General features: G+C 37.3%; 1 protein-coding gene and 2 long non-coding RNA genes across 3 annotated transcripts; 1 reads left to right on the top strand and 2 right to left on the bottom strand.

Moving 5' to 3' along the window:
• Positions 1-411: 411 nt before the first annotated feature.
• Positions 412-16,883, bottom strand: LOC139114361 (pyridine nucleotide-disulfide oxidoreductase domain-containing protein 1-like). Its single transcript, XM_070676046.1, has 13 exons — positions 16,596-16,883; positions 15,913-15,993; positions 14,257-14,376; positions 10,391-10,519; positions 9,646-9,719; positions 8,809-8,966; positions 8,205-8,305; positions 6,709-6,832; positions 5,722-5,834; positions 4,472-4,594; positions 3,721-3,858; positions 2,845-2,917; positions 412-1,787 (listed from the first exon to the last, which is right to left on the bottom strand). Exons 1-13 carry the CDS (start codon positions 16,665-16,667, stop codon positions 1,612-1,614), a joined length of 1,482 nt encoding a protein of 493 aa, XP_070532147.1. The 5' UTR covers positions 16,668-16,883; the 3' UTR covers positions 412-1,611.
• Positions 16,884-17,004: 121 nt separating this feature from the next.
• Positions 17,005-21,734, top strand: LOC139114377 (uncharacterized). Its single transcript, XR_011547860.1, has 4 exons — positions 17,005-17,215; positions 18,103-18,348; positions 18,860-18,991; positions 19,371-21,734. It is a non-coding gene; the product is annotated as an uncharacterized lncRNA (long non-coding RNA).
• A 10-nt stretch (positions 21,735-21,744) lies between these two features.
• LOC139114370 (uncharacterized) lies at positions 21,745-24,550 on the bottom strand. Its single transcript, XR_011547859.1, has 3 exons — positions 24,404-24,550; positions 23,258-23,327; positions 21,745-22,861 (listed from the first exon to the last, which is right to left on the bottom strand). It is a non-coding gene; the product is annotated as an uncharacterized lncRNA (long non-coding RNA).
• Positions 24,551-25,112: the final 562 nt, after the last annotated feature.

Below are 25,112 nucleotides of genomic sequence, written 5' to 3'. Positions count from 1 at the left end.
GTTTGTGCCTCAAAAACTTTTGCTGAAACTTTCATCAAACAAATTTAAAATAATTCTCTTTCAAAATCAAGAATAAAAATCGGCGGTCACCATCATGCAAAGTTTGGTACCAGAGGAAAAAATTACCCAATATTTACCACTATTTGAAATTCAAAATGGCCGCTATCCATGTGTTACCTCTATGGGAGAAAATAAAACTCCTGATTCTCACAAAACTAAGCCGGTGAAAACAATTTTTACTTTATAAGCTACAAAATGAGCCCCCACATATGCTAGGCTAAAAGCATAGTGCAAAAGTTTGAGAGCCTGAATGTATGTCCTGAGTCGCATGCTACCTTACTTGAAGTGTGTATTAAAATAATGCAAACAGAAAGTCGTTTTACCAAAAGTCATCAATAAGGCCAACAAGAATTTAGATCAGTGGACATCTTTATTATGTTAAACACTCAAATAAATTTATAAATATCAATCCCTGACACCAAACTTCATACACACATACAGGTATATGTATCATACACAAAGTGTAAACTACAAGTTAGTAATTAAGGCATATGATTTTCTGTTGGCTAATATCACAGTAAAAGTATTTGGAAGTCTGTAGATGTAAATGACATTCAAAAATAACAAAACCTGATAACTATAGAAAGAAAAATAAACCTTTTTAAATAACTCAAAATGAAAATTTTACAATTAAAATCACCTATTAGACAAGATTCTTCTTTGTTAATGGTTACAAAAATAAAGTAAAATTGTAAACTCTGAAATATATTGCTACAAGTATATCATATGAACCACTTGCAAGTTTTTGACAATTCTACCATTAAATCCATATTTTGCATGATTTAATATTCCAATTTATCAGAAATTATCTACTTTGTAAGCTGTCATATCTTTAACTTCTTTCACAAGAGTGTATCAAGTTAGATATACAATATTCTATATTTCACTCAGCACAGCAACTTCATATCACCAAACATGTCCCGCCTCTACATGTCCATCCCTGGTTCTCACATTAGCAGATGTTGACATTGACTTTTATATGATTTTAGTCCCTTGTTCTCCCTTAAAAGTTGTGCACAGTTACTCTGCTTGAAGATAACGCTGATAATTAAACCTGTCCTTTTAAAGGCGGAGTCTCCCTCTAAAAGGACGCGAAGCTATGGCTGTGTTCATTGTGTAAGTAGACACCAAACAGGCAACACTTGGACACGAACGCCCCGGAAAATGCCACTTTTTTGTTTTCCCGGCCGCAAAAACACAGACAGACTGCCAAGCGGTCAGTGCGAAGTTGCTGCCGATCGAACTCTGTGGTTATATTCAAAGTCTAACGCGACTGGAAGACAATTTTTTAGGAAATTCGAGCGTTTGTGGCAGGTAATCAATGACCTTTGGCGATTTGAACCGACCATCAATCAAACGCTTGTATAAACACTGTTTGCAGGATTAGCGAAAGGTGACAAAAGGTTGAGATCAGTTTGCGTAATTAATGTTATAGAAATCAAACATCGTACTGGCCAAGTGTTTGACTGGGAGGAGAACTCCATTAATGTGAGAACCTGGGATTGAAAAGTGTGGCTTTAAACAATCCACCACCTATACAAAGAATCAACATTAATCAAAATAATCTTCAATGTCAATATTAGGATTAAGTAAATCCTCTCCATAAATACTTAAATCCATTTGATTGAGGATAAGGTTTTCAAAAGTCTCTTCTAAATCTGTGTCTCCAATCAGTATTGCACCATACATTCTGTTGTCATGGAGAACTACCTTAACAAACTCTTCACCTGAAATTTACAAAAAAGATAAATATTAGCGTAAAATAATGAAGCAATGAGTATAATCAGCCAAATAAGTTTCTATGGCAACAAGTAACAAAAAGGAAACATTCAAGTTAAAAATGAACTGAAAAATACACAATTTTATAAAATTATAATCAATATTGGAACGTGGAAGCAAATAATCTGTGACAAATATTCCTACAAATAAACATTCATAGATATTGTTACAAATAATTAGTGATAGATATTGCTAGAAACAATTAGTGATACATATTGCTACAAATAATCAGTGATACATATTGCTACAAATAATCAGTGACAGATATCCCTTAAAATAAACAGTCATATATTTTGCTACAAATAATCAGTGATATCCCTACAAAAATTCAGTGATAGATATCGCTACAGATAATCAGTGGTAGATATTGCTGCAAATAATCACTAACAGATACAAGTGATAGGTGATGGATAACCCAACAAATAATCAGTGATATTGGTACAAATAATCAGTGATATTGGTACAAATAATCAGTGATAGATATCCCTACAAATAATCAGTGATAGATATCCCTACAAATGATCAGTGATAGATATCCCTGCAAATAATCAGTGATAGATATCCCTACAAATAATCAGTGATAGATATCCCTACAAATGATCAGTGATAGATATCCCTACAAATAATCAGTGATAGATATTACTACAATTAATCATTCATAGATATTGCTACAAATAATCAATGACATCCCTACAAATAATCAGTGATAGATAACGCTACATATAATCAATGACAGATATAACTATAATGTAATGAAACTTTAAGTGAGTTCAAGTACATACTGACGCTTGTCACATGACGTTTATTTCATACAATATCAAAGTCAAAGTTGCCATTATGATAACGATAACAAGTGATGAATATTGCTACAATGTTAATGTGACATTTGAATAGACTATATCATTGAGGCACAGAATGACATGGTCATCCATCAAGTTGGTATAGCATTTCCTGAGTTGGTATGATTTATTCACTGACAAGACACTAAATTTTAGAGTTTCTTACCTTTTGTGAGTCTCAGCAATATCTCATAATTTTTTCCTAATCCCTGGCCATTGTATTTACCAAGTAACACAACCTGGAATAAACATATAAGTAAATTTTTAACAGCTGGTTAAACAGAAACAGCTAGAGTAAACCCTTACACCCCTGTATCCCAGTACACAGGTCCATCCTATAGTAAACAATGGGAATATACAAATATCTGGTGGTAAAAGGGTTAAAGCTTTAACCCTTTTACCACCATGGCTTCATCCAAACCAATTGTTATAAACGGCAAGTGTGGACCTGTTCACACAAAATTGGGGGTGAACAAGTTAAGAAACACTTCCTGGTCTGGAGACATATTCCATAGAATTCATGTTCTGTTAGGTGTGCTGCAGGTCAGCTGTCAGATATATACTATGAAGAATTAGCCTGTTTTGGTTTGGGCCAAACTACGGTAAAGGGGTTAAACTCTGCATTGTCAGTTTCAAATTTTATGACTCTGTTTACAAACTACCTATGGTATCTGTCATTTTAAACTTGAATTGTAAAATAAATGGCAAAAATGCTAATTAAGGTAGAATGAGCTGCATGGACAGATATTTAGACTCTCAAACCTTAACAATATTCTTTTGTTCTACTACTTATTGATGCTCATTTTAAAGCTTATGGAGTAAATAAAGTTTTCACTGGCTAATTTTTGTGAAATTTGAAATTTTTATCCCATAGATATAACAAAGGGATTGTGGCCATTTCAAATTTCAAAGATCGATAAATATGGTTACTAGTATCAAAATTTGCCGTTTGAAGCCGTTATTGAATGTCATGGTCACTATGGCTTCCTGATACAATTTTAAAGGGGGTTGATTCAGCATTATCATGCAAATTCAAGTTTACCTTGTATCCAAAAAACTTTGTAACATGAGCAAAAAGCTCAAAACAAAAATCTTGAGGAATTTCTTCTCCCTCTCTATCTGCCTGCATACACTTGGCTGCGTAGAAACCCATTTGACGTGCTTGTGACCATAGACGCATCTACAATAGACAGGAAAAGTAAAGAAATGATTGAAGCAACTTTATCAGAAAAGATCATCACATTTTCACGTTATATTTCTTGTGACAAGGCAGAATTTTTCCAAAAAGAGGTTTGTAGTCACACCCAGAAGGTTTAATAAAGTTAAAAATCATTCTCACTGAACTACGACATCAAACTCTGAGTTTCATTTGAAATTAAACCACAATTAACTTTTGAGGGTTATTTATTTCATATAAGAATAAGTTTCCAAGTACAAATATCATTTGTTTAAATTCAAATGTTTTAAAAGATTGTGGATAACTCAATAATATTTGACTATGTTGTGCACAACACTAAAGGTATACTGCTTGGCCTTGGAGATGACCTTGAATTCAACTATCTGATCATCACATTATTCACAGCCCTATGCCGGATGCCTGAAGGTCATATACCGATATGAAAATTTTGGGTTTGCAACAAGCTGGTGTGATCTCTTTTATCAGATTGCCAGTGTCATGCCAAAAGACTTCCCTATTCAGTGTTTCTTGTTTCTTTCAGTGTTTTCAGATATAAAACTTAAAATTGAGATCATTGTCCGAGATGACCGTACAGAGTATATGACTTGAAGTTTACCTGGAACCACTGTTGTGCATACTCCCATGATGCAGTGCACACATCCCCAGCTGCATAGATATGAGGTAAATTGGTTCTCATGTGATCATCTACCAGAATTCCACCATCATCACCGATGTTGAACTAAAACAACAGAAATGGCAACTATGAGGTTAACAGCAAGCTCTGGAAAATTCAGATTGAATTTATCTCATTTCACCATAAAACTGTTAAATAGACAACATAGTATGTAGTGTGCTACGTAATTAGACTTTTCTTTCTTATCATTCTGAAAATTTTATACATAAACCGTATGATTAAATTTGATGTACATCAATTTAGCACAGTTTTGTATGTTGAATATTTCACTGAAAAACACTTCATTTCTGTGTAGTAAACATACCAAAGTATGGTCTTTGTGAGCAGAAAAAATAAATGACATAAGTCAGGGATGTCACAAGTTTCGATTACAAAGTGGCTATCTTTGTCAGTAAAATTTTTTGGATGAAAAGGAAATCCCTTTTCAAATCTCATTTGAACTTTTTTCACAAATTCTGGCTGTGTATGATTTGATATCACCTCACTGTGCCTAAAAGTTGGGTATGGCAAGGGGTATACAACCAAAACCAAACTAAGAAAATACCAGGTATATCCTGGGTAATATATACAATAATAAATAGTTAATTTAATAATTAGTATTTTGCAAACACAGGTGTAGACTTTTTCATCCTCCTTTTAGAAATGTCTTGCTGTACTTTTAGCACTTTGCCATACTTGTACTGTCAATTTTTGTCATCTGCTTCACTCAATAAATACGCTTAGTCTCGGGTGCTCAATTTCAGACGTTCGATCTCTCAGACTTACGTTTTCTGCATTTGAAGCCTAAAGTGACCAGAATACCCAATAAGAGGACAGAGACACACAAGTCGATATCATATAATACATGTAGCAAAAACCCCAACCACAGTTGGGTATACACTCAATTTGGGTACATTTCGCTCCATATAGCACACGCCTATTGTCTTGTGCTATATGAAGCCAATTGTACCAAAAGCTCGTTTGCACCAACCTGCACCGGGGGTTATTGCTTAATTCATTAGATAATGTCTCGCTTACTGTATACCTCTTAGAAATTCACACGTTATTTATTTATCTTGACAGGGGAGGTACCTGTCAAACTTCACCTGCCCAGCTAAAAATTTACCTGTCCTAAGCAGGTGGTATTTTCTAGTGTGCTTCAAGCATTGGATAATGTTATATAGCATCACTACCTTGGCTTTTCCTTGGAATGGTTCCGTGTTGGGAGTGACTCCAGTAGCGCTGACCACAAAGTCGCAGCCAAAGATTTTTCCGTTGGTCAGGAGAACATAAACAGGCCAAGAATCTGGAAAAGAGAACATCACGTTGATGAAGAGGAGGCTGTGCAATTGGATTAAAAGGTACTTTTCAATGTCATGTAATATAAAGTTATTCACAAAATATTGGGAATAATGTCATACCAGTATATTGATTGTGCAAATACTGCAATTTAATTGTTTGAGACTTGAAAGTAACCGTACTGTATTCACAACATAGCACAGTTGGAACAGATAAGAGCTCTCTGCTGGAAAAAATTACCTTTCAATAGCAATAAACCACCTTCACAAAAGATATGTTCACGACATATATGCACAAGCGATAGTGAACTGGTCAAAATCTCAAAGTATACCATCACTGGATGTGGTTTATCACTTAACCCTTTGCACCCTGACCCCCTGGTGACCTATGACATCATATAAACATTTTTTTCTGAGCCGGGTTCAAAGGGTTAATGATGTCTTCGTATATTGTACTCGGTGGAACGAAGGTATTATCCAAGACACAACAATACCACAGCATAAAATGTGCAAGGACATAAATCCTGGTACTTTGTGAATTCCCTTATCATTATACACCTTTCCAGTTGAATTTTACCAGAGACGTCAAAAGTATAGCATTTTCAGAATGCCCTGTTGTACACTGCATTGCGCAATTGTATAAAGGCTAGGGAACACATCCATTGTGTCAGCTCAGCGGAAAGAACAAAAAATTCAATGTGTGCAGTGCAGACCAAGTGAAGAAATTGTAGTTCAGCATTATTTGGATTATGTGGAACCTATGGAGTTTATCCATATCAATATATTACACCTGTACCTCATCAAAAAAGGTTGTTACATTATTTTTACATTACATTGTTTTGTGGAAATGGAGTAAAGAGATCAACATTATAATTTATGTACCTTTTACTTGGTGACTGTCTTCTATTTTCTCTTCCGCTTTTCCTGAATCCTTGAATTCTTCCGGCGTTAGGATTTTGTGGATTTCACATTTATATTCCACATGCACATGGTGAGGTTTGCAAGTCTGCAAAAAAGAGATTTTTTTAACCTTTCTCCCACTAAAATTTTAGTGCAACATTTTACCAATTTTTATGAACTTTTCTTTAATTTTTCTTAATTTTGGACCAAATGAACACAACATTTCATTGGTCACAGATTTTTTATCAAATTTTTGGCAAATATCTGACAAAAATTGACTGAGGTATATTTTATAAGGATGACAAAAATTGACTTTGCGCTAAAAGGGTTAACTATTTGGCATCACACAAAATCAAAGTTTTACAAGGAACTGGCGACTACCGTACTACATCTATTGAAGTCATCATGGTGCTAGTGGTATGCCGATGGAAAATCCACCATTTTGTGCAGAATAGAAAGTAATGCTGAGTAATGGATGTCTTCATGCTTAAAAAAATTGCTACCCTGCCACATATTTCAACCTTTTCACCAACATGGTTTGACCCAAACCCATTGTCATCAATGGTGATTGTGGACTTGTTTACAGGAATTGAGGGGTGAACAGGCCAACCCCTGTGTGATAATCATCAGCCTCATATTGAAAATAAATATTCATTTGAAGTGAAAACCAAACCTCATGTTCAATGAACTGTATTGCAAATTTTATGTTCTTGCAAATTTTCACAATCAGCTGCCCTTTTCTGCCTCTAAAGGCATATTCTAATCCTTTGGATTAAAAATTGTGATGATAAGACAATTACAGAAGCTAAACTGTCTTTGTTTTCCTTTAAAACTTAACTTCACTGTATAAACTAGCTGACAGACACATCAGATGTAGAACTACTACCTTCAGAGTGTATTCTGTCACTGCCAATGGAATATGCACAAGAAGTCAAACTTTGATATCTGTGTACTCTGTAGACTGAAAGATTTTGTTGTGTGTGAGTACTTTGCCACTTCTAACCCAGCCCATGACTAAAGATGCAGTGTAGGATCATGCAGTGAATTGACAGAAATGAAATACCACCCAGTACTGTCACAGCAGGCTTCTAAAGCACATAAAATGAACTATTATAGTATTAGCCTAATTTCAATGGCTATCAGATCCAATTACAAACAAGTTGTGTTATCGACCACTCCAAGAGCCATGTGGGCGGTCTTCTCACCCTAATATGCTGTCAATCAACTCAATAGTACAGTATGATTGGTTCCAACAGAAAAGACATTCAACACTTTGTCTTCAGTCACATTTGGAATTGGAGTTGGCAGTGAGCATGACACGACTGAATCTTTCAGCCTAGATACTCAGCTGACTTAATCATAGTTGATGAAGCATTCTGAACAATTTAATTTGATGGCCTTCTTATTTTTGATCTGAGCTGGTCCAGTTAGTGAGTACAAGCAAAACTTCATGGATGATATGATGATATGAGACAAACCTGTGTAACTCCTTTCATATCTAATCCGATGCTCCAATCTGGTCCCAAAGCCCCTCCAGGCATCGATTTCACAACACTTGAGTCAGCCTTGGATTCAGAATCTGGAAAAATTGCAGACAGACTAAGTGTACATAAAATCCATGACTAGATCTGTACAGTATTGTATGCTGCATTCTACCATACCACAGTGCATAGACTCCTGAAATATTGTAGTTGTATTTGCATCCCTGCAGCATATTACTTCTTGACAAATTTTTCATTAAAAATGTTTAATTTAAAATTAACAGTAGTATGCACCTTGGGACTGAAATATTTAAATTTTTGCTCAAACTTTCTTCAAGGAAAGTTCTCTTTCAAAATTGCAAATAATCAAAAATTAGGGTACAATGATCGATATTAAGAAAAGTATTACCTAATATTACTACTAACACTTGAAATTCAAAATAGCCATCATCCCTCTGTTCACCCTTTCAGCTAAGGTTGAATTTTTATTTCTAAAAAGCGAGTTGAAACATGCAAACACAAGCTGTAGACAAGAATAGATCAACTTTTGCGAGTCAGTCTATCTGTCTCCAAGGCACATACTTCCTTATAAAGAAAATACCTGCAGTGTACTTGGTTCTTTTCACAGGGACTTTTTGTTTCGGTTTGTCCGACTCAAGACTTGTCAGAAAGAAATGAGCCGCTCCAGGATCAAAGAATGTACTGCTGATAGAATCATCTTTAATCGCCCAGATCACCTCACATCCTTCAATTTCATATCTGTAAATATTATGAAAAATACATGTTCATGAAAAGTCTGTTAGGATCACTGTTCACAACTCTTACAATTGTGAGCTCATATCATGCGTTCACCTGTCCATTATAATAATAGATACTCAGTAATGAAAACGTGTCACTGAGACAACTTGGGGTATCTTCTCTCCAATTATTTCTTTTGTACACAGTATTACTGTGGTTATTCGTTACAGAGAAAGAACAATGAAATTAAATGTTAATCTAAATGTTATGCACTTGTAAAATTGCTTTGAGAACTTGTTCCCAATTTCGCCACTGAGTAAAGGACTGCATATAGACCTATAATAAAACACACACAAAGGGGAGTATACTGTGTGGTACGCTTTAGATATGTACAGGTACGGCATGACTGCTCTTGACTATAAAAGCAATTCATATTCACCATTAAGATGGGTGACCATCTTCGAAAGACACTTTGACAGTACCTTGAACATGTTGAAGCTAGATTTTCTGTGACTCAAAACGTAATAATTTCATCACAGATCAATCGTTCACAGGATGCAACACTTTTGTCTGTATCACGCCATCTTGCTCAGAGATTTTTTAATGGAATTTCCCCAGACTGTATGAGGCCGGCTGGATGAGAGCCTCACAGAGCAGTCTGGGTAAGCAAGAGTAGCAATCTGTATGTCTATATACTTACACTAATTCTGTTGCAATGCCTCCATTTCCGACAACCATCACTCTACGGGCATGCTGCAGTTTCCTTTGAAAGACCTGCAAATTACAACATCACTGACTCCTTTAACCCTTTTACTATGATAGTGTGGAAAAATTATAAGACTTAAACCTTTGCTCAAATTACCTCATGATAGAATCCACCTTAGGGACAGATAAACGAACTCTCAAATTTTTAAAATATTCTTTTGGCCTGCCACTTGTGGGGACTCATTTTGAAGCTTATGAAGTAACTGAAGTTTTCACCAGGTTAGTTTTGTGAAAATAAGCCATTCTATTTTCCTTCGATAGAGATAACATAGGGATGGCAGCCATTTTGAATTTCAATATTTACAAATATTGCTTAATTTGTTTCTCTAGTACCAAAATTTGTACGTTGACCCCAATTCTTAATTTTGAATTTGAAAGAGAATGATTGAAAGTTTGGTTAAGAAAAATTTGACAACATGTTCAAGGTTCTGTATGTCATTTTTCAAGGCGCAAACTATCTTTTGGAGCAAACATGTGAAATGTTCATCTTACTGTAAACGATCATTTGAAATCTGCTGAAAGATTAAACATTAATGCCATTTCACAGGGTAGATCGGTGCAGTCATCATAAGGAAACTGAAAAATGCTACCCTAGATTCAAAGTCATGTACAGTGTATGTATCTTCCTTGACCTTAATGAAGCTTCTGTCACCATGGTAACAGTCAAAGTGAATACCCACCTTTACACTTTCTGTGTCCCTGATTCCCAGGACGTATGGATTGTCTGTTGCTATAAGTTTTGGTCGTGCACCGGTACAGATGCAAAGTTTCTCATACGGAATGACTTGAGAATCAGCAAGAACTACATGCTGTTGAAGACACAATTGAAAAAAAAGAAGATATTGAGTTGGTAAAGTTTACAATCACAGGGCCAGTAGCTGTGTCTTTTGATGAGTTTTTCACAAAGCTTTTTTACAAAAATATCTTGTTTTACTTACCAAAGCATGTTGAAACACCGACTGGTTGGATTGTCAACGCAGTAAGTGTTCATGTAGAGTGTGCTGTTATTGTTCACATTTGAAAATTTTGTCCCTTCAAAAAACCATTTATCAATGATAACAATATACAGCTACAGCTGAGTTGACCAGCTGAATACTGTGTATCTCAACATGATTTTGTGAGCAAAACAAGAAAAGGTAGTCTTCATACCGTATAACAGGGATTTAGAAAACATTGGTGACACGTGCAGAAATATAAGTATAGGCTGTAACAAGTAGTGTGTGAGTATATTTAGTTTCTGCAAAATGTTCTAATTTTTAACTATACTAATAATTTACTCAGCCAACAACTTTCAGCTGGCAGCCTTTTGCTTTTGCCAGCTGCAAGCTATGTTCTAAATCCCTGCATAACCAAAAACAGAGGGAAAATCATGGAAAGTTGCAGCTACTTAAGGTCCAACTTTGTATCAATGTCTGTTTTGCAAAGCTCTCTAAGTTGTTGCAGCTTGTAGTTTATACACAGAGCTTTTCAGTGATGCTAAAATGTTTGATGTTACATGCACTGATAAGTGCTTTACTACCGCATAAAGATTTCAAGATATTTTCCTGCTGGCTCAATAAACCCACTTTGTTGTGTTCATAGTCATACTGATGTAGTTGTAGAACTACGTGTAAATCCTTGGTGTAAAATATTACAAGTTGTATCATGTATTGAGTCTATCTTGCAACACTTCGATGGCTGGCCAGCGTTTGATTCACAAATATTAGAGTTATATTACCCGTTTGCTTACTTTCATTTGCTTTAGATCGGACCTAATCACAGTCCCTCCATTCTGATCTAAGGCCTAAAAAAATTGTGCTGTTCTGATGACATAGTTTTCAAAAATTTGTAAGTAGGCAGGGATTTTTTTAATCCAAAATATTTTTATTTTTAAATATACATTTTTCAGGGGTTCAGGGCAGTCAAACACTGGCCACAACATTTCCAGAAAAATGTATCATACATGTACGGTAAAAGGAATAAAACATAAAAGACATCTTCATTCAAGGAAAAATCAAATACCAAGTAATGAACAAGTGATTTTACGGGTTTTTTCTTTCTTTTTTTTACTTCTGTGTTTACGTAGCTCTAAAAAGTCCAGGGTCGACAGGTACATGTATAAAATAGGGTAGGTCGGGCTATTGGAACAACACAATTTTTTTTTCCGCCTAAGTGTGACAAAATAATAGTGATGATGTAATTTTACAGTGCACCACATACTTTTACATATTTAAGGGTTATTACACGAAGTTTGGGCGATACCGCGTCGTATTCGAGTGATGTGTCCGTATTTTGATGAGTTGCGCAGCAACGAGTCAAAATACGGACACATCACGAGAATACGACGCGGTATCGCCCTAACTTCGTGTAATAACCCCTTTATCATACCGGTACATGCATGCTTTGGTTATGGCTGTTTTCCTACAGACGCTCCGAAATTAGCGACGAAATCAACTGAAATCGACCTTGCTTCCTCCAGGCTGTACTTATAAAAAGTTGGTTGCTAAGGAGTGATGACAACCGTATCACTTCTTGATATTATTCTGCTATTGGGCCATTCCACTTCAAAGGAGGGTTTATGGAGCACTTTTAAAGCAAACAATTTAGATATTACGATGTCGACACAGGTTTTCACAATTTGAAGAAGATTTATTTTTAGTTTAAAATGACGGTGGATGTAAAACATAGGCGGGAGTTTGTAAAATGGGCGTGTTTTTGTGATTTGATACATAACCTCATCCCTGCCTGAAAGTTATGAGGCTGCCAAAATCGGGTCAAAATACTCGCGCCACGCTCAAACTCCTTGAGTATGAACAGCTGAGAGCACAGAGAGCAAGCAGCTCTGCGACATCTATGAATGCACATACAGTGGATATAATACCAGTTTATCTCGAAGAATCATACATGTTCCCAGACGTCAAATATGCCGAATTTACCATCTCAGTAAGCGGATTAGTGAAAACATGAAGTGAGTACACTGTAAGCTGTAGTGTCGTAACTTGTTTGTGATTTTGTTGCTGTACGAATAAAACATTTCAAAGGTATTTCCGTCGTCTGCTCGTATATTTTCGTTCCTGGCTTGCCTTAATAGAGCTAAAGTTCCTTTAACAACCTAAGTGAAAGTTTGACTTTCCCTAGATGGTACATTGTATCTGAAACCCGCACCGCATCGGTGCCACCAGACACGATCATGACCTGTGCACTGACAGGTACAAATCGGAAATATCATGTGCACCTTCAACCTTGTCTGTCGCGAGTATTTTCAGTGCGGTTGGATTTTCGTGGCTCATTTACGACTGTAAACGATGTAATTCACCGCCCAGATACTTTAAGCTCACCAACAGGAAACTTGTCGTAAAGCGATTCTATCATGATGCTCTGTCAACCGATATCATTACGTGTAATCATACATCCATGGTGTAATCTTCAGCAGCGTAGATGACATGAAAACACTGCACAATGCACCGCCACGGGACCGGCCGTGAATTGACAGGTGTCGGCCAATATAAATACAAATTTTCAATACGTTTGTTTGTATGTTTTTGGTACAACTGTACTTGTGCCTAAGTGCAATGCCCATGAAGTGACTGCAAACAACAGAATTTTGACCATAATCATAATGACGTTTCGGATTGTCATTTGTCTTATTCGCTCAGCTGTTTTATGTACATGTACATATACCAACGGAGGTCAAGCATACGGCAAAGGTCACGCGTACGCGTCGCTGTAAGTAGTTCGGTTACAGTGAAAATATAATTCATATTTTCACTAGTTAAAATATGGGCTCATATCAGTACCGTCTGAACAATAGAAGAATGGCAATACAGGCACAGCATGTATGATAATTGATAAAATTTAATTCATTTTCTCATATCAGCATGTCTCAGGTAGTCCTTTAAAAAAGAGGGTAATAAATATCACTGAACAGATAAATGAAAATTCTTCGGAATTGAAAAACATTTTCTGATTTGGAATAGCTTGTAACTGCATGCAAGGGGACGGTTGAATGACAGGCCATGAACCAATCATAGTGAGTCTAGGTCAATGCGACCTTTGACCAGGATGGGAAGAATGCTGAGTATCACCCTTCCTCAAGGTAAGAAAGCTGGTTGTCCTAGAGAGCTCATCACGGTTCGGAATGTTAATCTATAATGCTTTATTTAAGGGCCTGTGGCTTTAACTTTTGATGAGTTGTTCACAATGTTTGTTTCGTATGTCAATAGTGAATTCCTATTCTACTCCTCACAGCATGTTGAGAATCAGAGATACACAGTATTTAGCCTGTCAACTCAGTCTGTACATGTGCAGACTGCATGGTTATTATTGACACGTGAATCCTGATCCATATTAGAATTCAAATATAACCAATAACAATGCATTTAACACATTAGGACACTCTGTTGACAAGCCAAATAGTTTTTGTTTCGACATGCTTTGGGGTGCAGAACTGAAACTGTTGTTGACGTACAAAAAATAGTGAAAAAAAAAAATCAAAGTTATTGCCTCTGGCCCTTAATCACTGCGAAAGTTTCAAGTTCAAGCATATAATTCTCACTTTGATTCTTACCTTGTTTTCAGAGTCTACTTCAAGCACACTACTTTGGATAATTTTGACGTTTGGAAACAAAGATGCAAATTCACTACAAGGTTTCTCTTCAACATCAAAAGATTCCAGAGTTCTTGTAACCTGTGAACACAATGGTGCATGAAAGAGATAGTTACTCAAATCTCCATCTTAAATTCTGATGGATAGCCTAGTACACAACTTGATAGTTACAGCAGATGAGAAAATGTTTTGGATAGCAGCGTTCTCTATGTCCCTCAGAAAACAGCCAGGCACTTTACAGACTTGAAGTTTACAATGCATCCAGCTGCTTGTTGAGTGTGTTTTCTACTCTTAATCTCCCTCTAGTTATCTTGCTCCGCGGACAAAACCATTTTCATAACAGCTGACATATTGCACTTTGTTCAGAAGATGAACAACACATACACATGCATTTTGCTTTTTAAAATGATTTAATAATCCTGGATGTTATTCATTTACTTACATCCTGCATTGCGATTATAGATGTATTATTTACCACACTCCATGTGAATATATTGCTGTAGAGTACTCTCCCAAGTTGAATGTTGCATTGCCTAGCCGGATATCATATGTCGAGACTGTTATGAAAATGGTTTCGTCCTCAGAGCAAAGAAACTGGTGTGAGATTGAGTGTAGATCACAACACACACACACACATACAACAGGCAGCTGGACACACCGCAAACCACCAGTGTCACTTCCACACTGTTGTTGTAGGGATAAAGGAAAGGATGCTGCTTTGGACATATCAACTCTGCAAACCCACACAGTTTGTCTTCCATAGTAACATGTCCCCAACAATAACCAATTGTCAATCGAATGGGAACCCTTAGGAAGACAATGCCTACACTGAACAATTTTACAAGACAACATTAACCTAGGGGGTTGTTACTTAGAATGTCCCCCTAGGAAAACTACTGTTTTAACATTGGAGGTTATAAGCCCACTGTTCTTCAGGTGTGCCAACATCTGAATGTCATTTGTACAAGATCATTTAAAACTTAATAAATTTCATTTACTATGGATTTTCAAAGCATAACATTTCAGGGAGATAAGGACAACATTTCTTCCTGTTGAATGCACCACAGTAATGTAAACAATGGGACTGCCGTACCATGATTCATGTAATAAACTGGCTGCAATCAGTGTTTATGAAATGGATGAAATCACAAAGTACTTGGTCACTGCGTATAACTGTACACGGTTAAAGTGATTAAATGTCATATATCACGTTACATTTACCAACAGAATACAATTACTATGTACAGTGAGTGTGAGGGGAGGTGGTTGGGGTAAGGATGCTTTTTCTTTTTTGAGTTTGATCATAACAATTTACTATACGGGTACACTAGGTCCATAGCTGTGGTGTTTTCAGATGTGATTTCTGCCTTTTACGGGCTGGTTTTGACTTTTACATTTTTAACCTCGAGTGGTGGCGGGGATAAAAACGTAGAAGTCAAAACCAGCCCGTGAAAAGCAGAAACCCTGTCCGAAAACACCACAGCTATGGACCAACAGTAAAAGTCAAAATCAGCCCATAAAAGGCGGAAATCCCGTCCGAAAACACGACAGCTATGCTATGGACCCACAGCTATGGGTTCACAAGCAGTAAAGTTTAGAGTATTTTATTTTACTTACCCGTTGAAGATTAGTGACAGCTTTGATTAATTCAGATGCTGTGATTAATGTGATGGGATCATCTGGATTAAGCTGTACCAACTGTTGAAATGATAAACAGTATTTTTTCATTAGCAACACAATTCTATTTATAAATCTTGACATCCCCAACCTGTAGTAATAACAATACTCTAGATTGAGATATTGAGTACAACGTCACTCATAATATCAGGCTTCAGATTCAGACCTAAAGGACAAGTGCAATATTCAGTTGCTTCGTGACCTGCTGAACGTGTACAAGTAGCATGTTCCGTGTATAACATTCAAAAAGTACACAGATTAAAGCAGAACTCAAACTAGTATCATTTGAGAGCTTCTACGGAAAAGGATCAATGATTGACATTGTGTCACACAATATCTACCAAAAAGTGATACAGACTGTCAGGATTTTGCAAATTACTAAAATTTCCAGGGAAAAAATGCCCTTCAGCTTCTTTGTAATTTTTCATGAGGCCTGCCCGACAGATGGTTCTTCGACGGTAGTATTGACGATGCCCGAGCCGAAGTGACAGTGTATTGTGCAATCATAGGCAGTAGAACTTAGCTGGTGCAATCTACCGTCAATAGGTGACTGAACCGTGGATATACATGATATAGCCTGCCCTACGACAATCAACTGAGTATGTATGTCAACGAATACTTACAGTTTCAACGCACGTCACACCGGCTATTCCACCACCAACAACGACAAAACTGGCCTTAGATTCTCCGGACATTGCACCTAACTCGATCACGATCACGTCCTTGCCGTTGCCATCGGTGACAGTCCTCGCTGGTAAGTGATCAACTCACTGTAACCGAAGTCCGGTATGGTTGCAGATTACGGAGTGTTCCAAAAAATACTTTTAGTCTTTAGTTTTCTTTCAGTATCTTCGAGATGTGAGTTGTGTACATGCAGCATGCAGCATCAGCCAACTGTAAACTTTGACCTCGTCGGGTCACAGGGTATTAGGCTCGTTCGCAGACAAGAATATATAGTCTGAATAATGAAGGAGCGTTCATGATCGTGGAGGGGGTTAGTCTCGGTTACCCAGACTCCTCTGCGCTACTGGCGAAACGAGAGTCTGGGGAAATGCTATGGCACGGTTTGTAACACAAAATGGCCGCTGACAGAATTACGGACAGACGCTGATTGGCTTATCCGTCAGTATGACCCTGGGTCACTGCAACTCGACTGAAAACATGGAGACGACAATCGATGGAGACCGATTGAACGCTGTAATTGAAGCGTCTTTGACCTTGTACGATATAATACACGTTAAAGGTGGGAATTTCTCGTTCTATTTGGTCTAGTTAATCACCACATAGTTTAATTTCTCAAAATGCTAGCTCGTTTGCCAATGCCATACTTTATCCTCTCCTTGCCACACAAATGAATAGTTGTACCAGTTTTTCTCGAGGGTCTCTGGTGTACAGACCATGGATGTAAGGTCTATTTTTTACATCCATGTACAGACTCAGACAGGCATTGGAATTCAGTAACTGAATCAGTGGCTTAGATTACATATCTCGATTACCTGTACCGTAGCTGCAATGATTGCAGGAGGAGTCGCTCGTCTGGACTTTGTACGCGACCCCAAGGTCGCGTACAAAGTCAATCCAGACGAACAACCCCGCCCCCCTAGTAATCATTGCAGCTACCAGGTCGCGTACAAAGTCAATCCAGACGAGCAACCTCCGCTACGATCATTGAAGCTACCCATACCCATACATATTATCGAGCGGAGAAAACAACTTGCCAATCACATTGTTTTTGACACTGACTGTTCACAGTTTTTTTAAAAATAAAGCTTTAGCTGCAAAAATTGTATGATCATTTTTCATAAGTAGATATGTGCACAACCCCATGTACAAAAAAAATACTTCAATTATTGCTGCTATATTGTTGTTGTTGTTGTTGTTGTTTGTGTGTGTGTGTGTGTGTGTGTGTGTGTGTGTGTGTGTGAGTGTGTGTGTAAGCATATACACTGGAGCAAAGGGTAAAGGGTCTATGGTGTAAGTAAGAGAGCCAAAAAAACAAAGTGACAATACTTGAAGCCTCAAGAATCCTGTCTACATTGATGACTTTTTTATCAATCTTGTGCTTTCATAACTAAACATAGAGCCTATTAAAACCTTGTTGGTATTTTTTTATAAATATATTTCCATCAGGATAAACAAGTGGAGTGCTTAAAGCATCTAGTGAATGGCAGTGAAGTCATGGCAGTATTGCTGACTGGCTATTGAAAAACTATCATCTATGCTTTGTCACTGAACATACTAAATGAATATCACGACAATCCTCTGATGAACCACAAGTTGTTTTAGATCTCAACACTGGTGTCCCTTATGGCTGACCAGGTGCAGTGTCTCAACGTACAGTACAGCTGAGTGAACAAGAACAAGGCTCTATTACAGGTTTGTTTATATGCTCATGTATAATTCCATTTTTTGATTTGTAAAATGTATGGTAATGTCAAATAAATCATATCACCTAATTTTGAGAATGCTGCAACTATCTATCCACTAATCTATTATCAAGACTTGTGGGACCATATGTTATGTAAAACCTACTACCTTGATGTATTTAATAGAAACTGAACTGCATTACTTTTATGAAATATTATATCGTAATAAGTGTTTTCATGCATCCCATATGGGTGTAAGCTGGCATATAATAATATGACTCGAAACTTTCTCAGACATGTACATTTATATTGTCAAGCACTGCGATGGTGTGGTGTTACATGCAAGGGTGTGCAAAACAGTTATTACCAATGGCAGTATCAACTATTGAAGGACGAAATGCAAAATGCAAAACTACATACGATTTGTCATTTCATTCTATAAATAACATGTGTATTTTCCCAATATGACATATTCAACTGCAGTCTTCATAAATACAGTATTACTTATTTTTCATTCACAGACAGAGATAGTGCCATCATGCTACTCAGTCCAGAAATGCTATTTAGTGGTAATTGAAGAAATCATCTATGCCAATCAAAGTACAGAGACAACTTTCCATAGTTGTCGATGAAGCACACTGTGTTGTTCAGTGGTATGTGTCAATAATTAATAACGTGTATATAAAAATATATGTCTACGTTTGTGTATGTATACATAGTATAAATTATTCAGTTATACTTCAAAACTTTTATCACATTGAATGTCTGAGTGAGGAATGTAGCTGCCATCAGATTTTTCAGTATTTTGAAGAAGTATTGTATAATGGTAAAATCACCAATTTTGCATGAGAATTGAGTGAACTGGCAATGATAATCATCATATTCAGCACAATGAAAACAGAAAACACTTCAATTTAAAAAATTGATATGAAATATTACTAATCCTGCTGAGATAGAGATGACCACACACAGCTTTTATGATCTCCCACTCTTAAAAATGTTGACATGTCTATTTTATTTTTACTTGTACAGGGGTAAAATACTATGCTCGCATTGGCAAACTACAGAGTCTTCTTCCAAGAGCTAACATGGTAGCACTCACTGTAACAGCAACTCCAGATCTGAAATAAAGAAAATGTTATGCATGGAAAAATGTGAGCTGGTGAGATGTGATCTTGACCGCCACAATATATTCTACCAAACAATACAGGCTCCAACATCAATTGCTGACACATTCTCTTGGCTTTTTGAATCTCTGAGATGCATGAAGACGCTAACTAAGAAACACATAATTTACTGCAGAAAAATCAATTTTTGTGCTTATTTGTACAAGTATTTTATCATTGAATTAAATGATGAATCATGGATTGGGTCACCAACATTTCAGAATGCACTGTTTACCATTTACCACCACTCCACACCAGTGAAACATGATTGGTTGAAAATCATTCAGCAAGACTGAATCTAAGTTGAGAGTAATCATAGCTACAGTTGCATTCAGTATGGGAGTGGATGCCCCTGATGTCTACATGTCCATTCATTGGGGAGCCTCTAGATCCTTTGAAGGCTTTGTACAGGAATCAGACATTTGCTATGGACAATGTGACTGTAGGGAATGCCCTATACGTTCTGGTTTGATCGCAGAGAGACTTAACAATGAGGAACTGTGTGCAGCTGCTAAGGATGCCAGACAACATGAGCACCTGATTAGTAGTATTACTGACGAACAACAACGGATCATCAAACAAGAATTGACCACATATAGAGATTAAATGTCTCAGGCTTTGATTTCATCAATAGTAATGACTAGGTTGACAGATGCTGTCATTTCTGATATTGTAGACAATATTCCCTACATTCATTGTAAGGACAATACACTCACAGAGTTTGTGTTTGATTCATGCATTGCCTCAGTGGTGTGGAAAATCATTAGTGAAAAATTAGAGTGAAACTATTAGGATTTACATACAACTTAACATACTTGCATTCAGAAAAGTGTCATGGTTTTCAATATGTCTAGGCTGAACAAGATCAGGAATGCTGGACTTAGAGGGCTGTAGAGCAAAAGGATTGGTGTTAGGCTAGCTGCATGAGAAAACGAGAGCCACAGATCCTACCCATATCCCATGTGTAAGTACCTACTCTAAGCAAACAGAATTCCATTTGTGCCTCTGCATGTTTTTTCTCCGGCTATGGTCTCATTTTCTTGGCTTACTTACTGTTCGGACCATATTTAGTACCTACCCTAAAAAGTGTCTTTACTGTAAGTAGATCCAACAGGCGCAGAGAAGAGTAAATCAAAAATTTACTGGTTGATGTCCAATTATCCATTCACACATTGCCATCTTGGCTTGCCCTGTGAAGATTAATGGACATCGACAGACAGCAACAGAACTTTGATTTACTTTGCAGTGCTCCAGGTGGATGTACTAACAGCAAGACTGTTTTGTCAGGGTAGGTACTAAATTTGGTCTGAATGTGAAAAAGCCAAGAAAATAAGACCAGAGCGGGAGAAAAGCATGCAGAGGCGCACATGGAATTCCGTTCACTTAGAATATGTACTTTCGCATAGGTAGGATCTGTAGCGCTTGTTTTTTTCCGGTACAACCCACGAGAGCTATGACTGCTGCTATCTTTAGGCCAGGGGAAAAAAAAATTCTTGTTCATCAGATTTTTTGCGCCAAGCTTCAGAAGCGGCTAGCAATTTTTTTTTCCAAACCAGCAAAATCTACCACTAATTTCACAGGTAATGATAACCTGGTCAAGATTTTGCAACACTCTTCAATAACAGAGTGAATTGCGTGCAGGAGTGCAGCAGAATAAACATGAATTAAACACAAATGGTGGATACAAGCAATAGTTGTGCAGATCCACTAGGGGGCAGGCTTCAAAAGCCCACCTAGTAAACAAATTTTCAAAATTTCAAAAACATAAAATTCCAAATCCGCAAAAGTAGAAGTGGCGATTGGGATGAACAATTTTTTTTTCTCCTGGCCTTACTGTGTAGTTCAAAACAAATTTCAATTTTGCTTGGTCTTCCTAGTGTATTGTGATCTCCCCACTGTATAGTGATCTCAGAGTCCAATATTTATCCAAATACTATTATACACTGCCTACAGTGCAAACTTTTCTTTACTGTTACTAGACCAGAATGAGACAGTCATTCAAAATTAAGCCAAGTCTATATGTCATGCTTTCGAAAGGTCAAACTCTGCATTTGAATGAGTATCATGAGAACTACTGGGTGTTTTGTTACAGGCAGTATTATTTATTTCTTCATTTTGTGATTGATGATTGTGCTCCCTCCATACCTGAACTTCATAATGTGACATGTACACTTTTGGGCTGGTGGCCTCGAATATTGTAATAAAAGTTATTGATTTACACAAAACTCAGAAGATGTATTGAGAATATTTGAAATCTTAATTACTTTGACATACCCATGTCAATAAATACGACATACATATTGACAGGGGTGGGGCGCATGTATTTTCCTCCAGAATTTGAAAAATAATCCTGGAAAAATCAAAATCCCCCTCCCCCGGATGTAAAAAATTAACACTCCCTAATTACAAGTCAAGACTTGTAATGTTCCTGTCTTGATGTCTGTATGTTTACATCACAGACCTACATTGTACTTTAGCATGGGGTTTAACAGTGGAACACATGAATCAAAATGAAAGGATCTTGTTTCCTCACGTGTGTTCCTTGTTGGTGTCTGCAACATGCCAATAGAAGTAATCAGAGTAATCACTCAAGATGGCACACAAAAATTCCATGTTCAGCAATTAAAACTGTAGCGGAATGAAATTGGTGGTAATTTGCAATGCGATGTGCAAACAGATGTTCTGTGATAGCAAAAAAATTCAAATCTCACAAATGCACACAATTACAACAGCCTGTGAGTGCACTTTTTCAGAATGCCCATTTACTAGTTGAGTATTCTTTTTTCCTTCCATTTATCCACCTGTGTAATTCTTTGGGATCAATATTACAGAAAATGTCAGCATAAAGTTTGGGAAATGATCATGTGCCCTCCCTGCATTCCACTTAAATACTGATGGCTTATGTTCCAACTCCTCATACATGGTTCTGATATCACTATCAACACTAGCTTTTGTATGTGTTCCTGACTGAAATGCAACATCGAGTTCTTGAAGCTAATGCTTCTCAATGTCATCACAGTACAACACAGTCTTTCCAATCCTGGCAACAGCAGCACTGGTGTGATTTAGTCCCAATGATTTCATTCTTTTCTCAGCAAGTCTATTTGGGAGTTCCATGACATAGTAACCGTCAAAATTATTTCCTTCTCCACTCGATAAGTTAATGAACCTATTCCAGGTTATTTGATGACTGAGCCATGGTGACAACAGTGCTTCGGTACTTGCTTGGAGAAGAAAAGCCTCAAGTCTATACTTGATCTTGTGACTAGAATAATAGACAATGCCAATGCCTCAAGCATCTCTCTCCATACCATAGGATATATCAGGCTTGGGAATATGGGTCGGAGTTGTTATTACCTGTATCAAATTAAAAAGACAGACATTGGTTTCTATCTATTGAATATATAGAATGTAATTAAAAGCACAAATAGTATACTATAAGATTCTATCACATTAAAAGTTAATAAGAATAAAATTGTTATGATCACAATTTTCACAATTTTGGTTAAAATTCACAAGCTGAACCTTAAAAGTGAAAGTAGTAAGACAGTGTCCAAAATAACATCAGATGTAGAATTTCAGTGGTGTCACATTTGGCGATTCTTTTTTTGAAAATTGAGTGGTTAGAGTGCAGACACATCAGAATCACAAGTGTATATGATATAGCAAAAATAAAATGTACAAAATTGTATGGTCTTCAATACCGCAGGTATAATAACCTTGAAAATCAAACTTAACAGAAAATATACATACCTTTTAGTGTCTGTTTTGTTCACTTCATATCTTGTCTTGGGGTGATACAGGAAGGGGTTACTTGAGAGATCTGCAATGGATCCATAAACATATGGCAAGTTATCTCTAAATGAACACATAATCTGATGAAAATTGGATACGTGAATTGGCTTGATTTTCCCTCATCTTGTTTCCTCTGTAGAATATCATTTAACATTTGGTAACACTGCCGTAAGCTCAGGGCAGCACTAAGACAGTTGAGGGCCACATGGTAGTTTCTGAGTCTTGTGATATAGATGCACAGAATAGGGCGAACAATCATGACAGTATTTAAAAAAAAACGTGCTTAGGTCGGAGCACTGTCAACCTCTCGTTATGTAAAATACCTGCGAGCAAGACTTTGAAAAATATTTTTGTGGTGATATTTTCCTGCGCGAGGTGTTTGGAAGTTTTTTCCGGTCAAGTTTCAGAAGTGGGTAGGCAACGTAATTAACTTGCAAAAGTATGGGTTCGCTCACAGTCCCATAGAGGGACTGTGGTTCACTGTTTATGGCAACACTCATTAGACAGATCATGGAGGTAGAAGGAAAGACAGATGACATGTATGTGGTCGGTAGTGATTAGTATCGATAGCTAAGATATTTCTCCGCTATATAGGAGACTGGGTACCGTACGTTGTGAGTTCGAACCCGATTGAAACCACCGTATATTGCATACATGATACATACCGCATTTGGTGTGCATGGAAACAGTCTTTTTTTCCAGTCGCCAATCTCTCATTTTTTTTGCGATCTTTCCACAATTGCACAAACTCTCTCCTTGATCTTGGTGGCAGTATAATAGCATGTTCCAATCTTTCTATTAAAATTCTCTCTATCCTCCGTTTGTTTGCATGTGTGGCAAAGAAACTCCGTAAAATTTCTCGTCCAATGATAGGGCAGGACGCCTGTTGCCTTTCACAGTATCATCAACTAGCAAGCACCGGTCTCTTTAGCTGCAGTACAGTAGCTCGAGGTTTTGCCTGGGTATTTGGGTCGGACGGCAAAACCATCTGGTTTTGCCGCCCGACCCAAATACCCAGGCAAAACCTCGAGCTACTGTACTGCAGCTACGGTCTCTTATGAAAAGACAACAAATCACACACAGACATTGCCGAGAGTCACTTACTGCATGTGTCGTCTCCGCTGCGTCGTCTCCATGTTTTCAGTCGAGTTGCAGTGACCCAGGGTCATACTGACGGATAAGCCAATCAGCGTCTGTCCGTAATTCTGTCAGCGGCCATTTTGTGTTACAAACCGTGCCATAGCATTTCCCAGACTCTCTTCTCGCCGGTAGCGCAGAGGAGTCTGGGTAACCGAGACTAGGAGGGGGTCATCTTATGCTTATGAAGGCTGCCATGCATTTTCAGACAATTCAGATTTGTTAAGTTGGATTGTTTTAATTACTACCTTGTCAAAAGCCTTCTCTCACTACAAACATATTCTGTGGAATTTCCGCAGTGCATGTGAGCGATCGTCCAGCGGGAGGGTTGCCATAGACATTGATTAGAGGACTTGAGGATTGCCCTCGCTCAATTTTTAACATACCAGGTTTGAAGGAGATCATCCGACAAAGTTTCTATGGCGATTTTGATATGTATCTTTAATACTTCATCAGCAGTGACTGATTTGAAAACTTCAAATTTCCGAGTGAGTTACTCAAAAGCTACACCTTTTTTTTATAATAAGGGACTGTTCACATTTTCAGGGGGCCACCCATTTTCCCTAAGATAAATTGGGGAGGGGGGCAGACAAAAATACACAAAGCTTTTAGGGGAGACAAGGAAAAAAACATCAATTCAATACTTGCCAAGAATTTCTGATCTATACAATAAATA

Source organism: Ptychodera flava, chromosome 2, assembly GCF_041260155.1.
Source record: "Ptychodera flava strain L36383 chromosome 2, AS_Pfla_20210202, whole genome shotgun sequence".
NCBI classification, from domain to species: domain Eukaryota; kingdom Metazoa; phylum Hemichordata; class Enteropneusta; family Ptychoderidae; genus Ptychodera; species Ptychodera flava.
Note: the sequence above shows the minus strand (reverse complement) of the source record. Positions and strands in the feature narration are given on the sequence as shown.

Excerpts from the sequence above, each read along its gene's own strand:
- LOC139114361 (XM_070676046.1), bottom strand. The coding sequence starts at position 16,667 with ATGTCCGGAGAATCTAAGGCCAGTTTTGTCGTTGTTGGTGGTGGAATA. Across the intron at positions 14,377-15,912 it reads CTGTCACTAATCTTCAACGG|GTTACAAGAACTCTGGAATC; the intron begins GTAAGTAAAATA and ends TTGTGTTCACAG. Across the intron at positions 2,918-3,720 it reads CAAAGTTTTTTGGATACAAG|GTTGTGTTACTTGGTAAATA; the intron begins GTAAACTTGAAT and ends TGTTTATTCCAG.